The sequence below is a fragment of the Diplotaxodon limnothrissa genome, linkage group LG3 (assembly GCF_057381915.1).
Source record: "Diplotaxodon limnothrissa isolate DT_005_m linkage group LG3, D_limnothrissa_male_GT1.1, whole genome shotgun sequence".
NCBI lineage: Eukaryota > Metazoa > Chordata > Actinopteri > Cichliformes > Cichlidae > Diplotaxodon > Diplotaxodon limnothrissa.
In genome coordinates, this window is record NC_140598.1 from 70,805,202 (window position 1) to 70,817,930 (window position 12,729).

The 12,729-nt window shown below is 46.0% G+C and overlaps 2 protein-coding genes across 2 annotated transcripts; both read left to right on the forward strand.

Moving 5' to 3' along the window:
* The first annotated feature begins 1,918 nt into the window (after positions 1–1,918).
* cth1 (cysteine three histidine 1) lies at positions 1,919–3,894 on the forward strand. Its single transcript, XM_085349781.1, has 2 exons — positions 1,919–1,927; positions 3,016–3,894. Exons 1-2 carry the CDS (start codon positions 1,919–1,921, stop codon positions 3,892–3,894), a joined length of 888 nt encoding a protein of 295 aa, XP_085205907.1.
* A 938-nt stretch (positions 3,895–4,832) lies between these two features.
* taf6l (TAF6-like RNA polymerase II, p300/CBP-associated factor (PCAF)-associated factor) lies at positions 4,833–10,927 on the forward strand. Its single transcript, XM_085349775.1, has 12 exons — positions 4,833–4,899; positions 5,379–5,545; positions 5,636–5,722; positions 5,806–5,956; positions 6,071–6,121; positions 6,288–6,382; positions 6,451–6,525; positions 6,799–7,019; positions 7,298–7,430; positions 7,674–7,802; positions 8,553–9,040; positions 9,133–10,927. The coding sequence occupies exons 2-12, from the start codon at positions 5,399–5,401 to the stop codon at positions 9,464–9,466; spliced, it is 1,911 nt and encodes a 636-aa protein (XP_085205901.1). The 5' UTR covers positions 4,833–4,899; positions 5,379–5,398; the 3' UTR covers positions 9,467–10,927.
* Positions 10,928–12,729: the final 1,802 nt, after the last annotated feature.

Below are 12,729 nucleotides of genomic sequence, written 5' to 3' on the forward strand. Positions count from 1 at the left end.
GGTCACCTTACAAAGAACAAAATTAATAAAATGAGCAATAGTCATAAAATAAGTTAAAATTGCAGAACAGAACTTGACAACAGATAAAATCAGCTTTCTTATGGCTGGAGGAAGAGTTCCAGAGCCCAGGAGCAGAGGCACTGAAGGCTCTGTTCCCCACAGGGAGAAGACGTCAGGAACAGTAAGATGAATAGCAGATGAGGATCTGAGAGGGCGGGAAACTGGTGATATGAAGCAGTATGTCATGATTTATGAGATGAATCATCATCAATTTGCATATTATGGACATTTTAATGACCACTAAATCACTCTGATCATTTACTTTCCACACGTTCCAGCTTTTCCCAAAAAACTGGTGGCTTTTGGGAGAGCACTTGGGGCCAAATTAAGAAAAAGAATTGTGTCAATTTTGAGATTAAAGTCGAAATTTCGACATTAAACTACAAATAGTATATCTGAATGGACGTGTGGAAATATTTTTGATGCCTGCACCCCAGAACGCCACAGTAAAGACGATGTTGCTTGCAACAACTTGCTAGAAGCAGCCTGCTGCAGACACTGAAGGATCTGAGCCTTCATCGAGAGTAAAGCTGGCTCAGGCCCTTTTTGTTGGCAGACCACTCCAGCTTGTGATCCAGATGAACTCCCAGATACTTCTGGACGTGACTATTTCGACATCAATCCCACCAATGCAGACAGGGATCTGTTTCTGCCAAAGTCCACCACCAGCTCCTTTGTTTTGGCCACAGTCAGCTGCAGGTGGTTCACCTCACACCACCTCAGTGATCAATCAGTCCTCTGTACTCCTTTTCTCTTCCCATCTCCATACTTCCAGTAATGGGCGTGTCATCAGAGGATTCCTGGAGGAGACAGGTTTCTGTGACGTACTAGAAGCCTGCACAACTTTGACTGTTTTCAAGTATTGGATTTCAGCATCACAGGGAAATAATGAGAGCCTTGGTTGGAGGGCACGGAGCAGGAAAACCTGCAGCAGACACCAGAACCATCACATAAACCAGAGTTTTAGATTTTCTGCAGTGTTTTCACTCAGATCAGCTCAGCCGCATGAAATATTTCACTAGTTTCACCAGAAACATGAGAGAATTTGTCAGTGCCCAAGGCAATGTCCAAAGGTGCTTAGACTCTGAGTGGAAAGACTTTGTACACTGACCTTCAGATGGCTTTAATGTTCAGACCTGTAGCAGAGATCAGGCTCTGGTCTTTAGGAGCAGGGCTGTGTTCCAATAACCTGTAGAAAGGTTCCTAACTGAGAGACGTGACCCAGAAGGACTTGTGTGGCGTCTATAATAAGAGTGTTCCAATACTCCAAATATTAAGGAAAGGCGCTTTAATGCTTCCTTTATTGCTCCTTTAGCAAAGATACAGAGGACCATCATTAATCCACAGTAATGGACCATAGCTGAAAACAGCAACATAACAAAGTGGAGCAGAAAGCTTAACTGTAACTGCATTTTCATTTCCTGCAATAACCTGCTGATGTCATTAAAGTTTTTAGCATCAAATGCACAGCTGAAGTCTGAACATCACACTGGTGGAATAAAAACTACTTCCTGTTTCGTTGTTGCTGCATGAACGCAAAATGTTGTATGATGTAAATCAGGGGTGTCACCCCTACTTAATCCACGGTTACCAACCGGCCCACAGCAAAGCGCTCCCTGCAGACGTCATTGTGACGTAGAGCCGAGCGCACCTGAGCAGCGTTTGTGCTGAGAGGCGGGACGCTGAGCGGAGGTTTAAATGACAGCCGCGCAGCGCGTGCTCCGGTGCTCGTGACCCAGGGACAGCAGGCGCGTGGAGGCTCGTGGCCTTGTTGACGGTGCAGGTTTCATTGGTTTCTGTTCGTCAGACGCAGTTTCTCACCCCCCACAGCCTTACACGCAGCTCTGCATTTGCAGCCATGTTTAAGGTAACCGCAGCACCTTTTAGCGCCTCCACATGTAGCTGCTCCTTGTCCTACACACACACACATTGAAGCATGTGTGTAGTTATCAGGATCGGGGGTCTACGGTTATTCCTGAAGGCCTGTGAACCAGCAGAGCTTTTATATCAGAGTGCGCTTTTTATCCCATGGTGAGAATAGTTGGTTCTGTGAAACTAGTTTGATTTTTCAAACAAGTGGTTGCAGTGCGTGCTGGTCCATGACCCTGGTTGCTTTTCTTGTACTGGGGTCCTGCTGGTAGGACTAACTTAGCCACAGATCTGAGTTTGTTTTTTTAATATATAAAAGTAACAACAATTGTGCGTCCTTAGCTGAATCCTGCTGATAGACTTAAACTGTAAGTTACATGAATTCAGACAATTCCACACTGCCACAAAGTTACTGTGAGCTTATTTAGCTCAGTGTGCTTTTGCAGCAATCGCGGTAACCAGCCTGGCTGAGGACGGTGAGGATCAGTCTATGCAGGTCAGACTTTAGGAAGTACCCCTCGTCTCTTTGACACATGGGGTCCAGCGTGTGCAGCCAGTTTTAAAGCATGACTCTGCTTAGATTGCAAAACAAATGTGAGTTACGCTCAGTTGGCTGTCCTAAAGAAAAGTTCTCTGGTTTGTATCTGCTACGTTTGAGTTTACTGTCCATCTGGTTGTAATTATGTGAGTGGAAGTGTGTTTTTCTTTTTTAAAGTGGAATAGCAAAGTTGAAGAGCTGACTGGCTCCCTATCAAAGCTAGTTATTCAGTTCCTCTGGTCTGTGTCCTGCGGTCACTTTTGAAAGACTTCATGTATGCTGACCATGTCCTGATGAGATTTGTCATTTGTACTTAAACTGCTGTCATTTCAGTGGAGAACCCGGTACATTGTGTATAGTCTATATTTATATCTATACAATCTGTTTTTAGACATTAAATGCCATCATTTTAAGCAGACGTTGAAATTGCTTTCCAATATCAAGCACCTTGAGGTGACTCTTGTGATTTGGTGCTATACATTGAAAAATATCAGAAAGACCAGGCAGAACTCGATACATGTTTAAAACGCTGACTTCTTTCTTTACAGACCAGTAGCAAAGACTTGTTTCTGCCTTCACCTGAGCTACTGGACAGCATGCAGTCTGTGGAGGAATCTGACGGTGACTGTGGTGGAAGCGCCGTATCGTTGGCCGAAGCCCTGCTCCCTGTGACGGAGTCCTCACCACCTCCAATCCCCTGGGTCTGCTCAACCCGCTACAAGACGGAGCTCTGCACCACTTACTCAGATGATGGTTTCTGCAAGTATGCCGAGCGCTGCCAGTTTGCCCATGGCCTCCACGAACTCCACGTTCCCTCACACCATCCAAAGTACAAGACCGAGTTGTGTCGCAGCTACCACACAGATGGCTACTGCTACTATGGCAACCGTTGCCTGTTTGTCCACAGTCCCACAGAGCAACGCCCCACCCTCCGTCGTCGCAGGAACGTCCCGTGCCGCACCTTCCGTGCCTTTGGGATTTGTCCCTTTGGAACCCGCTGTAACTTCCTGCATGTGGAGGGTAAAGATGAAGACGGCCGTCACGATTTGGCCAGTGTTGGTGAAAAGACCGCATTTGTGCAAAAGCCCAAGGGGTGGAAACCTCGGGGAGCTCTGTGCCACACCTTCAGCACCTTTGGCTTCTGCCTGTACGGAACCCGCTGTCACTTCCAGCACGGCCTCCCTAACAGGATAAAAACCTCCAGTCAACACAATGGGTTGCTGTCCACATGCGCGTCACGTTTGCCTTCTGCATCAGACTCTTCAGCCTCGTCATCTCCTCCACCCACCACCCCAGAAGCACCAGCGCACAATGCTTTCACCTTCTCCAGTCAGCACTTAAATGATCTGCTCCTGCCACTGGCCCTCCACCTGCAGAAGCTGGAGAGCACGAAGGCCCAGGATATCTGGGCCAACAGGAGGCTCTAAAGTGCTGCTGAACACTTTCTTTTTTTCTTTTTTTAATATGTAATTCCCCCCACTTTACCCCAAGGGTTTTTTTTGTATATATGTTCCAGTTGACTTGAGCTTGTTTCAGAAGGCCCAAGCAGGCCTTGGCAAACATGACTATTCAGTCATGGATCAGTCTGGAGTAGCTCTGGAAAGAGAATCTTACAGGTGCAGCTATATGTGTAATATTTTTAATTGTACATGGCTATATGTCTGCCCAAAGCACTGTAAATAAACCATGTTGCTTTTTTTACTAACTGCTGTGTTTGTGTGTTTGGCTGGGCTGGATTAAAGTTGTGGGGTGACTGACAGAAGTCCAGTAGCTGCCTTTTCAAGCACAAGCGAGGCTGGCATTTGTCAGTCTTAATCAGCTGCTGCTGAAACAAGAGGCTCCTGAAACTGTCTTAAAACTCTGAAGCTTCCTTCCAATAAAGAATGGGATGGTTGGCTGGGACCATGCTCATGGGACCAAAGACAAGAGTCTTGGGCTCAAACTGAAAGTTGGCCTATGATCAGCTCTGGCTGGTGTACGTCCGGGTTAGTTAATGTGGAGGCGATGGTGAAATGTTTATACTAGACCTCCGTATAGGACGTCTAAAAAGTATTTTAAAGAGACACGACCTTCAACCAACCAATCAACCAATCCCGTCTACTGATACTCGGCAGCCAATCACTGGCCTTAACCTCCTGCTACAGAGCGTCAACAGGTAGACCTGGGAGGGTAAAGGTAGCTCGAGGCTGTAAGCATAGAGCTAAATCTTTTTAGGCTTTAGTTATATTGCACCTCTGAGGTGTTTCGTCAGGACGATATTGTGAGAAAATAAACTGGACCTCGCTGCCTTATTTTGAAGGGTACAGCGGATGTCTTGGTCATGATTGCTAGCTTGATGTTATGGAGCTGCTAGTGTATCGGACAGCTACCCTGGTGTGAACTTTATTTCAGGCGCTAAAGACCTCCAGTCCCCCTTTGTTCCAGTTTAGAAGGTAAAGTCTAACGTTGCATGATACTGGGAAGGCCTGGTGTTGTATTTTCTGTCCTTCTGATGCTAGCTTTTAGCATCATGTATTTTAGCTAACTGTAGCTGTATTTAGCTGTATTTGATGCGACAGTTTTATAAAGACACAACGGTTATTTCATTCGTTACTGTATTGTAATAGGTTTGTTATCGTGGTTTCTTTCAAAGTGCGGTGGTTTCTTCCAGCTAACTGAATAAAACCAGAGTTGACTTTGTTAGCATGCTGAATGAGTGCGGTGGTTCGGAGAAACCACGGGCCACAGCTGAAAAAGGTCCCCAATACGTGACGGTCCACAGTGAAGACGTTTATAGACACACGTATGTTTTAGCTAACCCTGTAGTGTGTACCCGAGGACGCATGAAGTTCCGTTAAGCTTTACCGCCAAACGCGATGTTTTGCTGTGAGATGCAGAGAAGGCATGAGCGTAACGTGATCTTTCTTGCTAGTTTGAGTGATTTCGGTGAACATGGCGGACCGGGAGGAGCGCCGGTTCGCCGAGGTTTCCCGGGAGTCTGTCAGACTGATGGCGGAGGGCGCAGGTGTGGAGCTCGGTGATGATGTGGCGGCTCTGCTGGCCGAGGACGTGTGTTACCGACTCAGGGAGGCCACGCAGGTCAGTGATGCCTGGATGCATAGATAATGTTCTGACTTTGGGAGAAGTTCGTGTTAGGTGTACGTGGTAATGTTTTGCTGTCCCCAACAGAGCAGCTCTCAGTTTATGAGACACGCCAAGAGGAGGAAGCTGACGGTGGAGGACTTCAACAGAGCTCTGCGCTGGAGCAACGTGGAGGTAGCGTGTAATTTCCATATCCGATCTGCCTCAGGTCTGATGTGAGGGAACTCCTTCATGTTTCTGTCTCTGTTCTTTACCAGGCCATCTGCGGCTATGGAGCCCAGGATGCGCTGCCTTTCCGTTCAGTGAAAGAAGGCGAGCTCTTCTTTGTTGAGGATCGGGACGTCAATCTGGTCGAGCTGGCGCTGGCTACCAACATCCCCAAAGGCTGTGCTGAGACCATGGTGCGAGGTACGCTACGCTGCTACGTTCCACACGCAGGCTCATCCTGTAGTGTTCTCTATGCTCTGTCATATCCATATTCACGTGATGAGTTTACTAATGATGTTTCATGTTTGCCTGCAGTCAATGTGTCATACCTGGATGGTAAAGGTAACCTGGAGCCTCAGGGTACAGGTGAGACGCACACAGCAGGCATAACCTAACCCACAGTTGTTGTACTTGGACCTGTAGATAGAATAAAGTAGCTAATACTCTAAAAACTGAGCTCCACCTTTCACTGAGAGCATCATTGTTATCCTGTTAGAAAATCTCAGTGTTTGTCTGTGTTAAACTGTCCCAGTTCCTACAGCAGTACAGTCTCTGTCAGATGACTTACTGAAGTACTACCAGCAGATCACAAGGGCCATCTTAGGAGAGGACCCGCATCTCATGAAGGTGAGCTGCTACAGACAGAGCAGACTTTTTGTTGTGAACAGGCTAAACGACGCTCGTGTGTGTTTCAGGTGGCTCTGCTGGACCTCCAGTCTAACTCCAAGATTGCAGCCCTGCTTCCGTACTTTGTTTATGTCATCAGTGGAGTAAGTTTTAGGGTTACACAAATCAGCATTTATGATTCTCATCACCAGTTTTGTTAGGAATGCTTGGTGTGTTTAGTAAGAGAAAATATCGTAGCATGACACATGAATCAGACCTATCTCATAACTGGAAGCGCTTTTAACTCTACACGGTAACCTACGTGTCCTCGGCTTGAACGGCGTCGAAGGTTCTGATTATGTCGTCAGTTAGGATGTAGATTTCCTGAACCTGTTGACCGGTGTTTCAGCTGATCATGGATTCGGTTTGTCGTCCAGGTAAAGTCGGTAAGCCACGACCTGGAGCAGCTTAACAGACTAATGCACATGGTGAAGAGCCTGGTCCAGAATCCCTACCTGTACCTGGGCTCGTATGTACGCAGCCTGGTCTCCAGTGTCATGTACTGCATCCTAGAGCCACTGGCAGCCTCCATCAACCCACTCAACGACCACTGGACTCTCAGGGACTACGCTGCCCTGCTCCTCAGCCACATCTTTTGGTGAGCAGATTTTCCGTGGATGCTTAGGCAAGCTTGGACTAAAATTGTTAGCCAGTCAGGATTTAACATCAGTGTTGAGAATACAAAACTACTGTAGTGTTAGCCTGTTTTACAGTAAATATGCAGCATCATTTCACAAAGAACCTGTGTTGCTACAATGTTACCAGTCTGACTAATGTTAGCAGGCTGTTGCTAAGGGCAACATTAACATTCACTCGGCGTTTGCGTTAAAAATGGAAATCCAACAGTCGCTCTTCTTTCTGGTGTTTCTTCTGCAGGACTCATGGTGATCTGGTAAGTGGTCTCTACCACCAGATCGTGCTGTCGCTCCAGAAGGTTCTGTCTGACCCAGTGAGACCACTGTGCTCCCACTATGGAGCTGTTGTGGGCCTTCATGCTTTGGGATGGAAGGTATGGCCACAGCTTCTACATTAGTAAATATTTGACAGTTATAGATTAGATTGGGCCCATATTCAGTCGATATTTTCAAACAAATCATTCCCTAAATGAAAAGTCTCACATCTTGATTATTTAGCTGTGAAATATTTGCAAACCTGCATGTCATTACTGTTTTTATTGCTGTTGAGTGCTCCACTGCTACCCTCCTGTGTCCTGAATGCTCCTCTCTCTGTGTTCACCGGTTTCTGCTGGCAGGCTGTCGAGCGCGTCCTCTTTCCACACCTTCCTGCGTACTGGGCCAACCTCCAGGCTGTGTTAGATGATTACTCTGTGTCCAACGCCCAGGTGAAAGCTGACGGACACAAGGTCTACGGAGCCATCCTGGTCAGTACTGCTGCTGCTTTGGGTGAATTCAGACACTGATAGACTGTCATTAGTCAACTTAATGAAGTATTTAAGTGTAGAAAATTACTTTAAAAACAGAATGAGGTTAAGCTTGATTGGTTGGTCTGAAGGTCCACTGGAGTCAACTTCCACATCTGCTCCAGCTGTTCCTCTTTGTGCTCGTTCTGATGTTGCTGTGAGCTGCAGTTGCCACATGTGCCACATCTCCAGCACCCTTTTGAATCTCTGTTATGGAGAATTAAGGCAAAAGTGGGGCCAACCTGGTGCTAGCAAGGTGTACCTAATAAAACGGCTTGTGACAATATACAAACTTAGTTCTGGGAGCCATAAAATAACGAATTATTGTCAAATATAAATTGAGTGGTTAGCAATGTTGCCTCACAGCAGGAAGCTTCCTGGTTTAAACCTCAGCTTGGCTCGTTGTGCGTGCAGTTTCCTCTGTAGCTGAGTCTTCTCTGCAGCTTCCTCCCACAGTCCACACACATGCAGGTCAGGTTAACTGGCCCTGGATCAGGGATTGTTCTATATGCTTCAAGAACTTCAAAGCAGTGTGTGGTTAATGCTGATTTAATGAAGATGTTGAGCCCCAAATTTGTGCTGAGGATAACTAACAGATGAGCTCAATCTTGACATTATGCCTAATGATGCTTGTGATTAAAAACGAATTAAATCATAATTTGAGTTCATCTTGTCCCACCTACGTCGCCACTTCCTCTCTTTGTCCTGCAGGTGGCAGTGGAGCGCCTGCTAAAGATGAAGGCGCTGTCTCTGTCGCAGTCAGCAGAGGGACACTCCGGTGCTCATCCGGGTTCTGTGGTGGGAGCTGCGAGCTACAGGGTGAACTCTCCGGGACTCAGCCCACCTCCAGAGCCTCTGTCAGAAGCTGCCCTTGGAATTGCCAGCCACCTCCAGGTGGGTGGGGCCGGCTGTCACTGGGAGGAGTGGACCCCCGTCCCTCTCCCCGCCATGTACTGTGAGCTTTACTCCTTCTTCGGCGACAGCCTGGCTGTCCGCTTTAGCACAGGACCAGGATTTGGCACCCACTCGCCCTGCACTCCATCCCAGCTTAGTAACTCCAGGAAGGAACCTCCCGGCCCCGCCTCCAACCTCGACACCACCCGGAAGATGCCACAGCTCACCGCCAACCTCAACATCAGCCCCAGGCAGGACGGGAGTCCGCGCACCGATCCACCTCCGCCGAGTCTTTCAGGCACAGGGTCAGTTAGGTAAAGCAACCAGAGGAGCACCTATCTATCTTTGTGTGTCTGTGTGTGTGTTTGTGCTGATTTATTTTTGTGTGTCTACCCAGGGCTGTGCCTCGTGCCTCGTCTATGCAGCGCTCCAAATCCTCCTCATCATGTTCACGCCAACGTTCAGCTGGTCTGTCTCGTGAAGTGTTCCCCAAAGCTCGCTTCACCTCACCTCAGACCACACCTCCTGCATTTTCCTTTCTTATTGGTGGGCGGCAAATGGGCCAGCGTTGTCAAGGCCGCCGCCCTTTCCAGACAATGTTTGCAACAACTCCGCCTGTTTCTGCTGTTCCACCACGTACCTATGCACACAAACTGCCCGTCATCGGCAGGGTGGGCAAACCTGTACGTCGCTGGACATGTTCACATTACTCCCTTCACCTGCCTCTATAGTGTGTGTGTGTGTGTGTGTGTGTCACAGACTGTATGAGCTAACATTAGTCTGACTGCTGCAGACTCTTCCAGGCACACGTTGCTCTGATTAAGCTGCTGGAGTTTTTAGGGGATGTTGCCAGTAAAGAGGCAACACAGGGCTAAGCTGCCACTCACATGTATGAACATACAGATGAGGCCCAAAGAGATTCTAAACATGCTAATTAAACAGCTAGTCAATATCTGACTGTCAGCATCTGGGAATAAGAGCATGAAATGTAACACGTGACAGCTTGTTGGGCCTCTGCTGCCTTGCACGTCTCCACAGTTACTGCCGGGCCTGTTTAGCCTCAGCTCACTCATGCTGGTGGGAAATCTTTACTGCAGTCGCCAAATGATCATTCTGCCAATATTTCATTACTGCTTCATTTTTTAATTAATCTGTTATTCTTGTAACAAATCTATTTGTTTACTCAAAGTCAGTTTTGGTCCCTGTAAAAAGCAACAGCTGGATGTGCTGCATGCATGTCAGGACCAGCACGTTTGGATCACAGCGCCGACGTGTCTGCTGCACTTTCATCGGAGAATGGACAAAATCCTGCGATGTGTGTGGAGCAGAGAGGGAGCTGTGATCTTCCCTAAATAAATCTTTCAAGTTGACACGTTTTTCCATCATTTAGTTTTTTCCACTGTTTGATGTTTTCCTGAAACTCTTGTTTAGCTTGTGCTAGTGTCGATTAAACTCATAATATCAGTGAATACCTGCTGAGGGCAATGTTGGAGCAAGATGGGATATGTTGTTAATGACTGTTTTTCATAGACTGAATAAATATTTACTTGTTGCTGATGTTAGGAGACAGGTCAGAGGTCACATCTGTGCTGCCTCCCACAGTAGATCACTACTGGTGTATTAGCTATGATGCTACATGCTACCCTCTGAACAGATACTACTTTTTCTTTTTGCTTTTCTATGAAGAAACAGCATCAAGTAGAATGAAGGAGAGCAGGTGTGTCTGATATGTTGTTTTCCCCGTGGGCGCCCGCTCGGGGTAGGAGGAGTTAAAAATCTGTAATATCTGTACTTTGTACTCACATTTTCAAACAGACTCGTTTGGCCGACTTTGGCACAACATCAGAACGATATAGAAGGCATTTTGTTATTTAATCATTCATTAAGTGCAATCTGTTTGAATTTAACTTTAAATGTTTGTTTATTATTATTTAGGTTATATTTTTTATTTTGCTTTGTACTTTTGGAGAAGCCGAAGTACCCGGAGAGAAGCCGTGCAGACGCAGGAAGAACATGCAAGGCTTAAGCTACGAAGCAACAGTGCTGACCATTGTGTCATTATTCCAACCAAGGATAACCAAGCACCGTTTTTATAGCTGTGACGCACCAGAACTGATGTAACTCTACTGTTTATATAGAAAGTATATAAATGACCCCCCTGCTGAATTTGTGAGTCTGCTCACTCATGAATGAACAGCCTCTGAGTGACAGAATATGAACCACACATCCAGAAAAACACATTACAAGAAAGTATTGCGTTTCATGTCCTAGTGTTAAATGTGGTTTTGATCTTCAAATAAACATAAATGAATACAAACTTCTCCTTAGTTGGTCAGCAGGCCTGCACACGTCTCAGGAGAGCTTCTGGCCCACTCCTCTTCACAGAGACACTCAGTCCTGTAGGTTCCTGGCTGCCACTTGACTGACCTTCATGTGCTTGGTGGTCATGCTGGACTCAGGATTCTTTATTTGTCACGTGCATGGTTATACAGATATAACATGCAGTGAAATGTGACCTGATACGCTCCACTGTGCAAAAAAAGAGAGACGCATCTTCAGTGTTGTGGCTGAGGCAAGGAGGTTGGAGTTCACATCAATCCTCCATCTAATCAACGGTACGCAGTGCAAGAGTTACACGCTTTACACATTCAGAGGGAAATGTCAATCATACACATTTAATCTCTGTAATATTCTGGATATTTATAATTGAGCTATTAGCATATTTTTGAGTTTCTGTTATATTTTAACTTTGTAATATATTTGACTATTTCTTTTATTTCAGTCTGTTGCTGTTCTTGTTGTCTTGGAGCAACTGCAACCACATCATTTCCTTAGGGAATAATAAAGTTTCTGATCCTCATCCAAGGTTTCACGATAAATAGCGCCACCCACTGGTCTCTCGGTGAACTTATCTTGTATCCTTGAAAACAGCACCAATGCTTCCCCCCTGAATGCTTGACTGTTGGGATGCTGTTCTTTGGGTCACGTGCAGCATTTCTGTTGAGTCGATGCCAAAGCGCTAAACTTTGCTTTCATCTGACCGCATCACTTTCTCGCTTCTCTGGATTATTTAGATGTTTCCTGGCAAACTGAAGCAGCGCCTGCATGTACAGGACATAGTGTGTTAGCAGTGGTGGTGACTATGGTTCTGACTGCCTTTAACAGAATCACTAACAAACCCCTGCTGTGTAGTTTTGGGCTGATCCAGCACCATCATCATCTTCACCCTGCAGTCAGTATCAGCTGTGTCAGCTGACCTTCCTTAGCATTGCCCCCGAGCTCCCTGCTCCACTCCCCTACACCCCGCCACACATACAAATCAACCTTTATACAATGTGTTTTTTATTTTCCAGATTTTTGGTTAAAATTAATTTTCTTACCATTAAAATGAAACTACCACAATAACTAAATACTATTTATTTCTTTTTTAGAGCTCCTGTTTGAGGAAAATTGCAAATTCAGCAGGGATCAAATAGTTATTACAGTGAACTTGTTCGTGTCACTTGTTCCACATGTTACATCCTTGTTCCAAAAATGGAATAAATTAATTTTTCACCTCAAAATTCCACAAACAATATCCCACAGTGACAAAGTGAAGACAGTTTAAAGCTCTTGTAGAGTGATTAAAAATAAAAACCTTTTTTGTGGACTGTAAGGGCCCCTAGACTGAGGCTCTCTTTATTGCAACAGTTTACCTCTGATGGGGGTCTTTCCCTACCAAATGTTTTAATGTACTACTGGTCTTCACATATTCATAAGCTGGCCTACTGGCTAAATTCACCCAACCTGATTTGGTGTAAACTTGAGATTCAATCAATTTCTCCATACTTTTCTCCTGCCTCCCTTATCTCTTCATCATTAAAACATCTTCTGTTGCTTCAAATCCTGCGGTGCTCTCTACACTTTAGATCTGGTTTCAGTTCAGGTCGCATTTTAAATTCATATCGCCGTCTACCAGGTTACCATTGTTAAGGAATCCTCTATTTTCCCCTGG

Bases quoted from the DNA above. Each gene is read 5' to 3' on its own strand.
- taf6l (XM_085349775.1), top strand. From the start codon at position 5,399: ATGGCGGACCGGGAGGAGCGCCGGTTCGCCGAGGTTTCCCGGGAGTCT. The intron at 6,122-6,287 runs GTGAGACGCACA...AAACTGTCCCAG, and splicing joins CCTGGAGCCTCAGGGTACAG to TTCCTACAGCAGTACAGTCT. The intron at 7,020-7,297 runs GTGAGCAGATTT...TTTCTTCTGCAG, and splicing joins CTCCTCAGCCACATCTTTTG to GACTCATGGTGATCTGGTAA.